We start from the raw sequence: 18074 nt of genomic DNA on the forward strand, positions 1-18074 counted from the left end.
ATTTTGGAAAACAAATGGAAAACCTTTAAGGTCTATTTCACAACCTTTTGGGTGAATTCCTTAATGAGCTAGAGAGAGAGAGCACGCACACACACACACGCACACACACACACACCAAATATTGATACCTAATGAAAACAAGATTACTTACTTTTTGCATGCTCTGTATAACATGGCCATGAAATAAGAAATAACGAAAAAAATTGAAAATCCCTCGAAGTTTCACTTCCACGCGCACAAAATCACTGTTTATTTGTGTGATGACATGTCTGTGTTGTCATTGTTGGTACGTCTGGGTGTCCACATTACTGGAGCACGATATTTGTAGTATACAGACATTGCCAGCTGACTCTATTCGAGTGGACCAAGATCAACATTCCTGCACGTATCAACCAGCAACGACTGCGTGGCTGACAGATGACCCCCAGGCGTATGCAAAGTTGCGCCAGTGTATGGCGCAAGCAGACTCATGCTTCATCTTCACAAGGATGATGTAAAATTAATCTCCCACTCTGAATTCACTACTGTCCGAAAATCCTAAATCCTTAGATTTGTGACCTTGTTCATTTTGCTGTTATCATGATCTCTATTTATCTTGATAATTACTTCCATTTTTCAGCCATAAGGAGTAATTTGCAGTAGTTATCACTTGACTTCACAGTCCATTGAATACTTCCTTCATAGGTTTTATGGTTCGTCCTCGCCTCTCCACAAGGCGTTCGTTTCTGCCTAAGGTTGGCATGTAAGCTATTCTCTTAACCATCACTTTTACTTTTAGACTTACGGTTTAGGTTTATTCTTCCTCACACCCTTCTCAACTGAAGATTGTCCTAATCACTTATTGCCACTTTTTAAGATATCAGTGCAGGGAAGCAGAAACTGTACAGTCATATACCAAGTCACTCATTAGACTTGGATTATGTGAGCCACAAACATTTAGAAAACAACAGTTAAATCAAATCTTTATCTCACTAAACATTTATTTCTGATGACAAATGATTAACACACACCTGTACTTTTTCTCCTTCTTACATTCTTAGCACTCCAGCTACTTTTCTAAATCTCGTCTAGCTTGAAAAGAGGGAAACCAGATGGCGCTATGGTTGTTCCACTAGATGGTGCTTCCATACGTCAAACGGATATCAACTGCGTTTTTTTAGATAGGAACCCCCATTTTTTATTACAGATTCGTGTAGTACGTAAAGAAATATGAATGTTTTAGTTGGACCATTTTTTGCATTTTGTGATAGATGGCGCTGTAATAGCCACAAACATACAAGTAGTGGTATCACGTAACATTCCGCCAGTGCGGACGGTATTTGCTTCGTGATACATTACCCATGTTAAAATGGACCATTTACCAACTGCGGAAAAGGTCGATATCATGTTGATGTATGGCTATTGTGATCAAAATGCCCAACGAGCGTGTGCTATGTATGCTGCTCGCTATCCTGGACGACATCATCCAAGTGTCCGGACCGTTCGCCAGATAGTTACGTTATTTAAGGAAACAGGAAGTGTTCAGCCATGTGTGAAACGTCAACCACGACCTGCAACAAATGATGATGCCCAAGTAAGTGTTTTAGCTGCTGTCGCGGCTAATCCGCACATCAGTAGCTGACAAATTGCGCGAGAATCAGAAATCTCAAAAACGTCTGTGTTGAGAATGCTACATCAACATCGATTGCACCTGTACCATATTTCTATGCACTAGGAATTGCATGGCGACGACTTTGAACTTCGTGTACAGTTCTGCCACTGGGCACAAGAGAAATTATGGGATGATTACAGATTTTCTGCATGCGTTCTATTTAGCGATGAAGCATCATTCACCAACAGCGGTAACGTAAACCGGCATAATATGCACTATTGGGCAACGGAAAATCCACAATGGCTGCGACAAGTGGAACATCAGCGACCTTGGCGGGTTAATGTATGGTACGGCATTATGGGAGGAAGGATAATTGGCCCCCATTTTATCAATGGCAATCTAAATAGTGCAACGTATGCTGATTTCCTACGTAATGTTCTACCGATGTTACTAAAAGATGTTTCACTGCATGACAGAATGGCAATGTATTTCCAATGTGATGGATGTCCGGCACATAACTCATGTGCAGTTTAAGCGGTATTGAATAGCGTATTTCATGACAGGTGGATTGGTTGCCGAACATTCACCGGATCTGACGTCCCCGGATTTCTTTCTGTGGGGGAAGTTGAAGGATATTTGCTATTGTGACAACATGCGTCAGCGCATTGTCAATGCATGTGCGAACATTATGTAAGGCGAACTACTCGCTGTTGAGAGGAATGTCGTTACACGTATTGTCAAATGCATTGAGGTTGACGGACATCATTTTGAGCATTTATTGCATTAATGTGGTATTTACAGGTAATCACACTGTAACAGCATGCGTTATCAGAAATGATAAGTTTACAAAGGTACATGTATCACATTGGAACAACCGAAATAAAATGTTCAAACGTACCTAGATTCAGTATTTTAATTTAATAAACCTACCTGTTACCAACTGATCCTCTAAAATTGTGAGCCATATGTTTGTGACAATTACAGTGCCATCTATCACAAAGCAAAAAAAGTGGTCCCACTATAACATTCATATTTCTTTACGTACTACACGAATATGTAATAAAAAACGGGGGTTCCTATTTTTCAAAAAATGCAGTTGATATCAGTTTGACCTATGGCAGCGCCATCTAGCGGGCCAACCATAGTGCCATCTGATTTCCCCCTTCAAGCTAGACAAGTTTCGTTCTTTGTAATTTTTTTGTTTGACACTTATTTCGTGAGATATTTGGCCCGGTCACGATCATGTACCTCAAATGTACAGATGGCTTACTACCATATACTTACACCAGCAATATCTTTTTCTTTATCTGGTGTACTTTTTTCATTGTTTAGCAATTATTTTTTCTTTGCTGTCCACTTTCATTCTTAAACAGTCTCTTCTCTTTGTTCTGTGGTTGTGTTTCCTTGTTCCTAGACCAATTATTCTTGTGTGGCTTCTGCATTTAGCAATCTTCTCTCATTTCTTTGGAGACTTACACTATTGTCCCAAACTCTCACATGATGTGTCCCTGACAAGTAACGTAACCAAATGAAATTTGGTCCGCACACAGGACAAAATGCTAAGTGTAGTACAGAAGATAACTTAAAGAAATATGAAGTGAGACGAACAGAAATGATGCTTTAATAAAACACAGTGATTATACTGAAGTCATCACGATTTATGGTGGTTCCCTGGACATTACGATGGGCAGGATGTGATTCTTAATAGTGTGTGTGATCACAATAGACAGCAATGCAGCTCCCATACTGAGTTCCTGTAGTAGAACACTCCACTCTTCCACCAGTACACTGTGCATGTGGACACACTGCAATACACCCCATCGCATCTCACAAGCACTTGAGGGCAATTCAGTTGAGGGAATTGGCAGGCCAGTCAATTTGTTGAATATCCTCATTCCAAGAGTAGTTCCACCAGCTCTGTTTGAAGTGGTCATACATTGTTATCCACAAGGGCTGCATCACCCCGGAAAAGACCGACATGGGAAAGGAGTACACTGTCGCAATAATGTTAAAAGGTGAGTACAATGTGTTCAAAGATTTAGAGGTTTGTACACCCTGCAACATTACACCTCCCCAAACAATAACAACTGGACCAGCAAAAAGAAATCATGTTAACAATGCAACAATGTTCCTGGGTGCTTCAGCCTCTGATCATATGAGAATACATCCTGAATCACTACTCAGACTGAATCTGCTCTCATCTGAGAAGAGCATGCGACACCACTCCTCACTGGCCCAGTTCCTATGCCTTTGGCATGCTCGCAAACCAGCCGCCCATGTGGGGATGTCAATGGAGCAAAATGTACCGATCACCGGGCAAAGAGACCATATCGATGTGGTCGCTGCACCATAGTGGCATGTGAGATTGCATGTGGTTGCAATTTTACCCATTGTTTGACTTGGGTGCCTTCTTGCCTGTTTCACAATGTAGCAGTAATCTGCTGCCATAGCTGACCACCGGTTCTCCTTCAGGCAGCAGTGCCTGTGGTTGTCAACATTCTTTGTACATATGAAACAATGCTGCAAGCAATATAAAACTTCTGGGCTACACTCACTACACTTCATTCTGCTTCCAGTCTCCCCAGGATTCTTCCCCATGTGAAGTTGTCCAGATGCTGTCTCTGGGCCATGTTGTAACGAAGAAGATTACCGAGGCGCACCACAAGTGCACGGTGGTTGAAAAACACTGTCTTTTCCCGTTACTTCAAGTGCCTCATGTTATGGGGCAAGCACTATTGGGCGCTACAGTCACGTTGATTTCATGCTATGTGGCATCCAACTTTCTGCGCGTGACTGGGAGACCTATGGCAGCATGCTCCCATGCTTTCATTCATTTCCGTCAAGTTTTTAATATGTTCTGTTACTTTATCTATTTCGTCATTAAGTTTTGCAGAGCAGTGTATTGGTTTTTCACTTACATTTATAGTACATTTAACAACTATCTCTTGTTTCAGTTTTCTGCGCATTATTTCAATGGCCAATAGGTTGGGTAAATTAGCTCTTCACCTTCTTTAGTTTATTTGGAAATCCATATTTTTGCCTTCAGGGCTTTTTTTTTTGCACATAGCAATTCTTTTTGCCTCGTTACCAATCTCCCACTACCCCCATTAGGAAATCCTTTTCCCTATTTGGATATAATCTTATTGTTTAATTACAGTAAAAACTCGATTAACCGTCACTTTTTAAACCGTCAGTTTCTGTTAACCGTCACTGCTGTAATAGCATAATAATACTGTAATAACAGAATGCTCTAAGGTGAGAGTGACGCGTTCGCTTTGTTTATTTACTCTATTTTAGTGGGAAGTGAATGTACCCGCCCGCCGTAGAATGGTACATAAAATATGACCTTCAGTTAACGTGCTAACACATCTCCCCCTTTTCTTGTCTTTGTCTCACTTGTGAGTCAACAATCACCACTGGGTCGGCTTCCAGTTGTGGCAAGAAGACTGTAATTGTTGCAGTGTATCTAGCGGGCTGTGCCGTGTTACATGTTTTCCACTTGAATAAGCTTTATGGACTAATATTTTACACTACCGTATTTAGTGCAGGTGTGTGTGATACAGTGACTTGATAAAATGTCTGAAAAACGTAAACGTGTTGTTTTAAGGCTTAATCAAAAACTTGAAATTATAAAACGCTTAAAGGGCGAAACTGCGACAAGCGTAGCGCTGATTTATGGTATTGGAAGAACAACAGTTAATGATATAAAACGTGATGCTGATAAAATAGAACAATGTGTGTCAACAATGCAGAGCATGGATGGAGATGCGCGAATAAGAAAGACAATGAAACCTGCAAAATATGATGAATTGGACACTGCAATGTATAAAGCAAGAAGTCAGGGGATTCCACTTTCAGGGCCTGTAATAATGGCCAAGGCTGTTGAAATGAACAACAAGCTTGATGGTGACTCGTCTTTTAAAGCAAGTATCGGATGGCTCGACAAGTTTTAATTTCGTCATGGCATTTGCCAACTTGATATCAGTGGAGAAAAACTCAGCGCGGATAGCTCTGTAATTGCTGAGTTCCGGGAACAATTCAAAGAAAAAAATGGCTGAATTGAATCTTGTTAGGGAGCAAGTTTACAATTGTGATGAAACTGGGCTTCATTGGAAGGCTTTACCACAAAAGACATTAGCATCACTCTCTGAAAAAGCTGCTCCAGGTTTCAAAGTACAAAAAGATCGCATTACTGCTATGGTTTGCGCAAATGCGACCAGCAATCATAGGCTACCCCTACTTGTGATTGGGAAATCAAGAAAACCTCGTGCATTCAAGAAGTTGAATTTGACATTCAAGAAGTTGAATTTGAATGCTCTCCCTGCACAATACTACGCCCAGAAGAGTGCTTGGATGGATCAATCAATTTTTTCTGACTGGTTTCACAAACAATTTGTACCTCAAGTTAGAGCACATTTGGCTGAAAAAAAGTTGCCACAGAAAGTGCTATTGCTATTAGTCAATGCCCCAATGCACCCTACTTGTGAAATGAAAAGTGATGATGGCAACATAACATGTCACTTCCTTCCAGCAAACACAACTTCACTTATACAGCCCATGGATCAGGGAATCATCGAAAACATGAAACGTAGTTATAGAAAAATATTTATCGAAAGTTTGCTCTCATCTGATGAATCAACATCTGTGAAACAGTTTTGGAGGTCTTACAGTATTAAAGATGCCATTTTCAATGTTGCCAGTGCATGGAGTGATTTGTCAGTGTAAAATCTCAAGAACGGCTGGAATCAGCTTTGGCCTCAACCTAGAGGTGAAGAATCGGAGGAACCTGAGTGTGTGACAGTTGACGAGATAGTAAATTTGTGCAATAATTTACAAATCAGCATAAATTTGACGTCAGAAGAAGTATCAGAGTGGTTAGAGTGTGACAAAGTGGACGGGGGTTTTCAAATTTTGAGTGATGACGAAATTGTTGCCAGCGTAAGTGCCGCCAAAGAAGAAGAAGAAGAAGAAGAAGAAGAAGAAGAAGAAGAAGAAGGGGCTAATGAAGACGAGTGTTCAAACCATGAAGAAAAACAAACTATTAGCCATTCAGGGGCCGAAACAATGCTGTCCAAGTGTATAGAATGGTTTGAAAGTCAACAAGAGGCTAATGCAACGCAGGCACTACTGCTCCGAAAGAAAGGAAATATTGCCGCGGTGAAAGCTCGAACATCAAAAAGGCAGAAGAAATTGACTGACTATTTCCAAGCTAGATAAACTATTTCACCTGTAAGTTTATAGTACAGTACAGTACTGTACATTACGTATTTTGCAACTTTTGTAGCTACTGTACGGATGTTTATATAATGTAATAAATAGCTTTATTTGCTATTACAATTGTGTTTAATTTGTTTTCGCTCCGAAATATTATTATATTACTGTGAGAGTGATATGTGTCTATTCGCTCAACCGTCACGACCATGGTCCCAAAGATGATGGTTAATCGAGTTTCCACTGTACCTCTTTCCACACCATTCTGTTTCTTTGTCTGGCTACCTTCTTCCTCAATTTGGTGTCCGCTTCCATAGCGTAGCGGTAGCATAATCACCTACCGCACAGGGGAACCGGGTTCGATTCCCAGCAGGGGCGTCACCTAAAAAGGACTTGTAATACAGCGCCCGAACTCCCCCGAATGGGGGCTCCTGGCCGACAATGCCATACGATCATTTCCATTTTTTCCCTCACTTTGGTGATTTTTTTTTTCCTCTCACATATTAACAATTTTTTATCTGACTACTACTATTCTGTGTTTAGCTGTCTTTTACCATTTCCATTTCAGTAATCTTTACACTACAGTTACCTGATGTTCTCTTATCTGTTATTTTCTGCACATTCATTCAACACCTCTTATCTCTGTACAGAAATCCTTCTCCTTCTGTAATCTTTTTTCTCAATATAGTTATACTTTCAGCAGTCCACCCTCGTTCTTTTACATATTTAATGTTTCCTAACCCTAAACCTAAGATTGTCTGTGGGTCCCTCACATCCTGGGGTCTGAATGACATGTCCTTCCTTTTTTAACATTCCCCAGCCTATCCTGCCTCTTTCTTGAGGAAAGAACTAATAGATATAACAACAGAGATTCCTGGATGGAACATTGCGTAAAAGAAAGGAAAAGCAACTGCTCACCTATATCTGACTGATGAGAGGTGCATAGAAACAGCAGCAGAAAACTATTTATACTAGCTTTCTCTCTCTCTCTCTCTCTCTCTCTCTCTCTCTCTCTCACTCACTCCTCACTCACTCACTCACTCGTAGAAGTACATCCAAATGCACCAGCCCGTGGCCCCTGTGTGTTTTTCCTTTATTTTACAAAGCAATAGTTATGACAACCATGATAGTGTTGTCAGCAGTATTGAGTATTTTGCCTCTTGAAGGGAAGTCCTGGCCAGAAATTTTGTCTCAAGATTTTACATGAAAGACACTACATAAAATTTGGAGGCTAGCACTCTTGCCGGACTCCAGGCCACCTGTCGTGCATTCTTCACACAGTGGCTGATGAAGACAAACAGTTCCCCTGCCTGTCTTTAGGACCTGTATAGCTGAAATAGTGGGCAGTGAAAGCCAATTCGATCAGAGGTAAGTTGCTGGCCCCTCAGACTTCTCCTATACCTGGAATAGTTCCCTTGTTTCGGAAGCAAATGGGCTGAGTAAGTGAGCATTCCAGTGTAATACAAAGTCTCTCGAATCCTGTTCCACATAGGCTGAGAACCTGAAGTACACTAGGCTCAACAGTAAGCTGGTCTGGACAACAAGCTGCTGATGCTTTGGAGGCACCTCCAACACATGCTTCCCACAAACAACAGCTGGCTATTTTATTACTGCTGGTTGGTATCTAAAGGCACTACTCTTTTGACAATCAACCCCCCCCCCCTCCCTCCAAGGGGGGTCATTTCTTCAACCGACATTCTGAACTGCTGGTTGAATGGTTAGTGGGTAACCTCTCACTTGACAGCTGATATACCACAAGCAATTATCTGACACAAGATGTTTAGTAAAACAGGGTGTATATTTAAAAAAAGTCTCAGATTTCCCAGTTTCCTGGGTGGAAATAAACTTTTTCCTTGTTAAGTGACAGTACTCTTTCCCTTGGAGCTGCAAACTTATCAATCCTTTTTCCGGCACTTTAGGAGACTAGATGTGCAGCAACCTGTACACTGCACATTTTCTTATTACAAAAGTATGAACACGAATTCCAGCATATACAGCACATTAGTTTCTGAAACATAGAAATTGATATGGTGATGCACTTTTGTCAGCCAATCATAGCTCAGCATTTGATGTAGTAAGCCAATAGAAATATCACTGTTAGGTAATGTGTGTTACCCCTTCAGATACATCAAACACAAATGTGCCAGTGAAATTTTAAATAATGACATAAATGGCTGGTCTTCTGGGCCCAAAAATTTTCTAAGTGGCTGGTGCTCAAAGTAATAAGTTTTGCATGTCAGTCAAATGCTCGTTGATTTAAGAAATTCATCACAAATTCCCACACATAATGTAATTCACAATATAATGCTTCTCAAACCATCATTCGCAATATTTTCCTGTGAACTATTAGACATTGGTTTGTTTGAATAGTTGCCAGAGCGCACAAGAAAACAGGAATTACTGCGCATGTGCAGCTACAGTGACACGGGAAACTTGTGCTTAAGTGTTTGCTCCGTGCATACGCCTTCATCGGTGCATTTCTGTTTGGAATTTTGTCAGTAGTGAGGCATCACGACCATGTGCTGCACGTTGCTCGGGGAGGGACATACGAGGTTATTGTACTTGAGGCAACTGTTTTTTTCATAGCCTATCAACATAAGGAAAGAAAGATAAGAAAGCAGTAATTGGAATAATATTTGTTTCAAAACTAGACTCTACAACTCAAAGTACCCTAATATTTTGTTGTGTGGTGACTGTAACATACTTTTTTTTAAATCTTACTCTGCAATACTCTTACGTAGCATTTCCAATCAGGTTTACATCCATACAGTGTGGCAAAAAGCTAATAAGAAGGAATACAATAATAAAAAAAATACCCACAGTTGTTTGCATACGCTAAAGTACAAACAGTTTTTCATGACTTTTTTCAAACAGTATATAAAATTAACATGGTTGTCAGTTATTTCTGAAACCAAGAAACTATAACTGGCTGTTAATAATCTACTTCGTGAGTAAATATAAGGTCTTGTGGGAGGTTACAATAATAATACATGGTGTGCTGCTAGTTATAAATTATTGAAAAATAGCGTTCTGTAAAATTAAGACAAAACACAAATTGATGCTTTTGCAAACCCAATTTCATTTCTTTGTAAAAAGTGTTCTACGTAAAATAATAATAACCCTGATCTTTACTACTGTTGAGTCCAGTGTCTTAACCTCTCTGCCACCTCACTTGGTGGCTAAACAAGACTCTGATTTGCATACAAATCACCAACGGCTAGACCTAATATGCTTCTCGAGATCCCCATTCACACACAAACAATTACATGCAACTTAACTGCGTTCTTAATCACCATTTGAAACATGAATTTGGTAAACTATTTAACACTGCTAAATATTTTATACAATACAATAAAGATATCTAACTATTTTTACTTACAGTTGTGACTTGTGCCTACTTACCAAGTTCATTGTAGACAAAGGAATCAGTCTGCACTCTTTCACTAAATTTGTGAGTTTCACAGCAAACCAAGACTGGCACATTGTAAGTGTGAGCAAGCAAAGCTATTTGCGAGGCCCCTGCGCGAGACATCACATATCCATTTGCCAGGAGTGCATGGGCTCCAAGTAATACCTTTGTTGCCTGTGGAAATGTGGATGATTCCAATGTGATTACATAGGTTTTTGAACAAACAGATAATTTGACTATAAAGAAGTATTATTTCTCGTTACAAGAGATGCACAGTATGAATATAATAATCCTTGAATCCAAATTATTGTGACATTGTCTCACGCGATTGTGCAGTGGCCAGTTGGTTCCTTTTTCATTAATTAATCCACTAAGTATTAAAAGAGTTTTTTTTACACAATAAACGTTTTACACCACACTCTTGGTCAATTTTCAGTTCGATATTTTCTAGTACATATGTTCATATGCATAAAATTAACAGAATGTAGTTTATTTCATAATAAAGAATCGAACATAGAGTATTTTAATAACATTAGCATCCCAACTGACTATTAACCATACTATTACAGCTTATCCTATAACAGTGTGCACAAGTATGTCCAGATTCAAAATTAAGTACAGCCACACTACACCAGTGAATGGGAAGAGACTAAATAGTGACTATGTAAATAGGATCACATTTGGTTCTTCAATTTAGCATCATATATGATCAGTTAATGTGTAATTAAAAGCTTGCATACAAATCCTCTTGAAAATGACCAAATGTTTGAGGGTGGTCAACAATGTGGAGTAAAACATCTGGTTTCAAATAAAACGACAGCTTCAGCACACACACACACACAAAAAAAAAAGTGTATTTTAATTGATTTTTGGTGGATATTTATTCAAATATGAATAAAACCTCCAAATATATTCTGTACTTGTTTTTTGAGGAACATTCCGAACAGCTTTCATTCTTAGTAAATCTTAGTAAATAAGTGCCCGATCTGGATGAATTTATGGGATAGCCAATTAAGAACTACATCAATTTGCATTATAATTAGTGTCTCTTCATCTACTACAAGTATGCAAGCAATTAACATTAATCACAATTTTTAAAAAATTTAAAAAATGTCTCTTCAGGGGTGGGGTAAGCTGTAGAAATACTATCATCCTAGTACCTGTCTCCAAGGCAAAGGTCACTAACGCACGCTTGGTCAATGGTGCTTGAATTGGGAATAAGCTGGCTCAAATCCTGGCAATGGAATACATTTTCAATGTCAGTATTTGGCTGGCAAGCAGGACAGAGGTGGTGGTGTAAATTCCTGATCATTAGACTTTGCGCCAATTTCCTGGTTTAAATACCAAATCTCTCTGCTGTGTCTCATGAAGTAAGGGTATGTGACACAGTTGACAGTGACCCATAAGTCTAATAGGGATGTTAAGCTCAGTGGCCCCCTTGGTGCTGTTTGCTTGGAACAGTCTATGTGCCGGCACCGGGTTTCACTATCTCTCTGCTCTCATCATCATCCAATACTAATATTACCCCCCCCGAGTCAACAGATGGGGACGTTTGCAAGACAACAACCATCTGCATGAACAGTTCGACATTGTTTGCAGCAGCCAGGACTATCAGCTCTGAGACCATGGTTGCGGTTACCCTTGACGCTGCATCACAGACAGGAGCGCCTGCGATGGTGTACTCAACAACAAACCTGGGTGCACGAATGGCAAAACGTAATTTTTTCGGATGAATCCAGGTTCTGTTTACAGCATCATGATGGTCGCATCCACGTTTGGCGACATCGTGGTGAATGCATATTGGAAACGTGTATTCATCATCACCATACTGGTGTATCACCTGGCGTGATGGTATGGGGTGCCAATGGTTACACATCTCTGTCACCTCTTGTTCGCACTGATGGCACTTTGAACAGTGGACATTACATTTCAGGTGTGTTACGACCCGTGGCTCTAACCTTCATTCGATCCCTGCGAAACCCTCTATTTCAGCAGGATAATGCACAACCGCATGTTGCAGGTCCTGTACGGGCCTTTCTGGATACAGAAAATGTTCTATTGCTGCCCTGGCCAGCACATTCTCCAGATCTCTCACCAACTGAAAACGTCTGGTCAATGGTGGCCGAGCAACTGGCTCGTCACAATACGCCAGTCACTACTCTTGATGAACTGTGGTATTGTGTTGAAGCTGCATGGGCAGCTGTACCTTTACATGCCATCCAAGTTCTGTTTGACTCAATGCCCAGGGGTATCAAGGCCATTATTACGGCCAGAGTTGGTTGTTCTGGGTACTGATTTCTCAGGATCTATGCAACCAAATTGCTTGAAAATGTAATCACATGTGAGTTCTAGTATAATATATTTGTCCAATGAATACCTGTTTATCATCTGCATTTTTTCTTGGTGTAGCAATTTTAATGGCCACTAGTGTATTTCATGTTTCATTTACTTTTCCAGATTTATTATCTGTTTATCTGGGCAAAAGAGCTGTTGATGAAAAACCACCAGTCTAACATTCCACAGCTGATCATCATCTTATTTTGCCAATCTTTTGCTGTTATATCACACTGTTATATGGGCGTTCTACTTTTCTCTTTGCTTTAAATCATGATAAAACTTTTACAGGCATGGAAGACTGAACCTTACCTCACGCATGATGAAACTGGCAGCAGGTAACAATACATATGAACATTTTAGGCCATGCTTCACAAGTCGGCGCAACATTTCCCGCCCTTCAAGCCACGGCCGCCCATCTGCCACAACAACATGAAATCTTTTCCCGCTATCATGAGCCTTCAGCAGAATTCTCGTCAACAACGATGAACTGAAAATAAAGAAAATTGTTTATAAATTAATAATAGTTATAGATTACTAAACAAAATATAATGAAAAGGCACATTTCTACTCAGCATAAAGACGACATGCTTAGTTGCAGACAAAAACAAAGAAAAGACTGTTACACATTGAGCTTTCAGCCAAAGCCCTCTTCGGAAACGAAAACACATTCGCACAAGCAAGCACACCTCACACACATGACCACTATCTCCAGTCACTCTGGCCAGTATTCAACTGTTCTGCACAGAGTGGAAGTGTCAACCTGAAGTGGGGTGGGGAATGGGGAAGGATAGCAGCATCTCCTTCTTTCACACTGACCTTCACCTTTTCAGATTCCACCAGTCACTGTCCCTCACGAACCTATTATTGCAAAAAAAATTGGTTCAAATGGCTCTGAGCACTATGGGACTTAACATCTGTGGTCATCAGTCCCCTAGAACTTAGAACTACTTAAACCTAACTAACCTAAGGACATCACACACAGCCATGCCCAAGGCAGGATTCGAACCTGCGACCGTAGCGGTCACACGGTTCCAGACTGAAGCGCCTAGAACCGCACGGCCACACCGGCCGGCCCTATTATTGCAAAAATGCATCTCCAAGCACAGGCATCCCAGAACCACCTCTTCTCCCTCAAGAAGATACTGCTACTTATGCAATCCCTATCACACGCACCATATCTCTGTAGCTGAATCCCTTGCACTCCAGCAACCTGGAAGAGCATTCCAGACACCACCTCTATAAGTTATCCAGTCTGCTGACATCCTAATGCCAACCCAATTCCTACCCTACCCACAGTGTTCCTCCTTGTTAACCCCTCATAGCACCCACACTCTGCATAGCTAACCGAAATTCCTTGCCCCACTCCACTACATTCAGATCTGAAACAATCCCAGAACACTGTTTTTAACCTTTCCACCAAAATCCTCTGCCACACAGAAGTCCTAGTCCTATCCAAAGGCCTCACCATCAGCCCTGCACCCAAATTTAACCATGCTGGACTTGACAAAGACCTACTCTCCTCCTCTGAATCCTTGAAATGGGAACACTCCTTTGCCACCAATCCCTCCAACCTAATCCCCGTTCGTACCTCCATCCACCTGTGATCCTCCCCGCCTCTAACCTAACCACCCTTAGGTCACGTTTCAAGAATCCAACTTGGCCTCACCTCCTTCCCCAGGTCCCTTCCCAAAAACAACTTTTCACCAGAAGAAAGGGCAGCCAAACACAGCCTCAGAACAGATCCTGACCTAATCATCCTAACTGCAGAAAAAGAGGTTTGAATAGTGTCGTTATCAATGGTTAAGCAACTGCCTGGCTGAAGGCCTCTGCCAGTTGTCTGACCCCGCAATCAACAAACTCTGCCAGTGATCCCATGCCAGAAGTCCAACACAACCTCCAATATATGCTCAAAGCCTTACACACGTCAGAGAACCTCTCTCCTGAATTCATTTCCCTCCTCACCCCTTTGACTTCACACACACACACACACACACACACACACACACACACACACACACACACCTTCCACCTGATCTCCAAAATCCACAAGCCTAACAATCCTGAACAACCCATTGTAGCTGTTTATTGTGCTTCCACTGAAAGAATTTTGGCCCTCACTGATCAACACCTCTAATCAACTACCCGAAATTGAGCCTCCCAAGTCAAAGATATCAACAACTTACTTCACCGACTCTCCACCAACCACACTCCTTTACCTCTTGGATTCTACTGAATGTTGATGCTGTACACCAACATCCCTCATGCCCATGTTCTTCCTGCTATTGAACACTACCTCTCCCACTGTTGTTCAGACTCCAAAACCACTACCTCACTCCTCGTACACCTTACTAACTTTATTCCCTAACACACTTCTACTTCTCCTCTGAAGGGGGGGGGGGGGGTTTACAAACAAATACATGGTACAGCATGAGAACCCGCATCACACCCGCCTATGCCAACCTGTCTGTGTGCCACCTAGAGGAAATCTTCCTAGTCTCCCGTAACCCTAAACCCCTTGCCTGGTTCAGGTTCACTGATGATATCTTCATTATCTGGACTCAGGGCCAAGGCACCCTATCCAGATTCCTTCACAACTTCAACAACTTCTCTTTCATCTGCTTTACCTGGTCTTTCTCAACCCAGCATGCCACCTTCCTGGACGTTGACCTGCTCCTTTCTGATGGGTCCATCCACAGCTTTGTCCACATTAAACCCACCATCTGTGCCTGCATTTTAACAGCTGCTATCCCTCCCACACAGCCTGGTCACTCAGGGACAGTGCATCTGCTGTGATAAAAACTCCCTTACCCAGTTCGCTGAAGGGCTCACAAAGGCTTTCAGAGACAGGCACTGTCCCCCAGACCTGGTCTGCAAAAAGATTTCCCACGCCATTTCCCCACACACCCCGAATCCTCCCACCACTGCTAAAAGTCAGCTAAAAGGAGTGTCCCCTTCATCACCCAGTACCACCCTGGACTGGAACAAATGAGCCATATCCTACGCCAGGGCTTTGATTATCTATCAGCACACCCTGAAACAAGGGAAATCCTACCCAAGATCCTTCCCTACCTCATTAAGTGGTGTTCAATCATCCACCCAAACCCCACAACATCCTAGCCCACATCTATGCCACTCCCAATCCTAACCCCTTCTCACAGGGATCACATGCCTGTGGAAGACCCACGTGCAAGAACTGCCAAATCCACCCACCCAGCACCTCCTATTCCAGCCCTGTCACAGGCTAGGCCACCAGTGAAAAAAGCCATATCATATACCAGCTCTGCTGCAATCACTGCACAGTTTTTTTTTTTTTTTTTTTAAATTGGTATGCCTACCAACCAGCTGTCCACAAGGATGGATGACCACTGCCAAAGTGGGGCTAAGAGAAAAGTGGACCACCTTTGGCACAATATGCAGCAGAACATTAGATGCTCGATTTCAACTGTCTACTTCACAACCCAGGCCATCTGGATCCTGCCCTCCACCACCAGCTTTTCTGAACTGCATCGTTGGGAGTTATCCTTACAACACATTCTCTGGTCCAGAAATCATCCTGGCCTCAACCTAAGGTAACCTACTGTCCCCACAGCCTGCAGCCAACAGTTTCACCTCTTCTCTCTTATGACCTCATCCAAAATCACCTCCCCTCACCCTCACTGTGCACCACGCTCTGCCACTGCAACCACCGGTCTTTTCCCCTTCTCTGCTCCTCCCTGCCCCACTCTGGATTGCTGCTACTGCTGGAACAATACAGTTGCATTTTGGCCAGAGTAACCAGAGTTAGCTATCATGTGTGCAAGGGGTGTGCTTGGTTGGGTGAACTGTGAGTTTTTCTTCTCCTTTCTGAAAGAGACTTTGGCTGTAAGCTCAATGTGTAGCAGTCTTTATTGTGCCTGTCAGAATTTCAATGTGTTGTCTTTATAACGAGCAGTGATATACCCATTCATAATACTGTTGATATTCCAGCCAGGAATTCCCATTGTTTGGCTAAACAAAATGATAATCTGATAAGCAGTTAAACAATCATTGGGAATTATGAGTCATCCTTTACCAACTTAAGCAGTTTGTGCAATTGCTTCACATAGTTCTTTATTATTATTCTACCATTCACAACATGAAATGTAAAAATCTTCATAGGCAATGGGATACTTCGTTTGTTGGCGGTCTGGTTGGGCTCGGGAGATGATCTCCAAATCTGAGCTTAGCAGGGCAGTTTGGGATGCCTTCACTACACTGTGAATTCAGAGCAATAATAGTGATGTCACTGGAATTTTTCTGCAAGATAATTTACAAATTTTGTCATGAGTTATAGTGTTTTTAGCTATCAAGAGTGCTAAACAAATGGTGTTCTGTAGCTTGATAGCCAACTGGCTAAGAAGTCTAAATTTTTTAAGCGACTTTAACTTGCAAAATCATACAGTTAGTTATGGACTCTTGTGGAGGGAAGAACGCAAGACTGATGAGATGTGGGTATGGAGTGCTATCAGCAGTTTTAAATTTCACAGAGAAACTTTACAGTTCTAGCACAGGTGCTCGAGATTCTAGAGATGCAGCTTTGTTATAGTAATTCCTCATTGGCAGTTGTGACTTTCAAAGTCAAGTGTACAGATAGCCAACCAACATTTAAAAATAAATTAAAAGAATTTCTAGATGACAACTCCTTCTACTCACTGGCTGAATTTTTAGATATAAATTAAGGGAGGGGAAAAAAAAAAAACAACTTAAACATTAGTGTCATGCAATATTTTGTGTAATGTAATATCTTGTACAGACATCTTTTATTAACCTGACATGTTCCACATCATTACGAAGTGTCATATTCATGATCTATGGAACAAGTATTAATCTAATCTAATCTAACAGTGATTTAGCCTCAGCTGATGTGGCAGTTTTGTGTCAGATTAGGGAGCAAACAGTTACCTGGAGTTAAAGTGGGATTAAATCATATTGTTACTGGGGAGTTATCCTGAGATGCTTTTCTCTGATGAGGCCACCAAAGATACCGTGAACAGCAACTTGGAGACTAAACTGTTATTGTTAACATGTTTCCAGTCCAGTGGTTGGATCTTGTGCAGCTGGCTTGCTACAGGAAAGAGTTGTGACTCCCTAACCTCGGCTCATCAGCTGAAGTGAGACATCAATCCTTACAAAAATCCATTTCAGTAATGCATCAATGCAAATAAATAATCCAGGTCTGCTGATTCACGATTCCTTTACAATAACTGCATAACGTAGTGGCATTTCATGAATCATATAAACTTGCAGACTGTGGAACATTGCACTGTCATGCTTTTGCAAAATTGGCCCACTAAGAAGGGCCATTTCATTGTTAATTCTAAGTATCTGTCTCTGTTCTGGCACACAATCTGATTTATCATTTTCCAGCACCTGTACTATAACCTATTGGTTTTACAGAGTTAACAAAGGACAAGATTAAACTTTTTAAAATTTTTGACTATTGGTTCCTTTAAAGTTGTTCTTGTTTTGGCAGCTAGGAAACAGAAAAGGAGCAGGGAAGACAGATTT

At 41.3% G+C, this 18074-nt stretch overlaps 1 protein-coding gene across 3 annotated transcripts in view; it reads right to left on the reverse strand.

Annotated features, from left to right (window-relative positions):
• Nucleotides 1-18074, reverse strand: part of LOC126242688 (uncharacterized) — a 103268-nt gene that overhangs the window by 1868 nt on the left and 83326 nt on the right. For all 3 annotated transcript variants that reach the window (XM_049948108.1, XM_049948107.1, XM_049948109.1), the window contains exons 9-10: nucleotides 12858-13035; nucleotides 10205-10385 (exon numbers count right to left, since the gene is read on the reverse strand). In XM_049948108.1, coding sequence (XP_049804065.1) covers nucleotides 10205-10385; nucleotides 12858-13035 — 359 coding nt within the window. The remainder of the gene's footprint in view (nucleotides 1-10204; nucleotides 10386-12857; nucleotides 13036-18074) is intronic.

Source organism: Schistocerca nitens, chromosome 1 (genome assembly GCF_023898315.1).
Source record: "Schistocerca nitens isolate TAMUIC-IGC-003100 chromosome 1, iqSchNite1.1, whole genome shotgun sequence".
In the NCBI taxonomy this organism is placed as follows: domain Eukaryota; kingdom Metazoa; phylum Arthropoda; class Insecta; order Orthoptera; family Acrididae; genus Schistocerca; species Schistocerca nitens.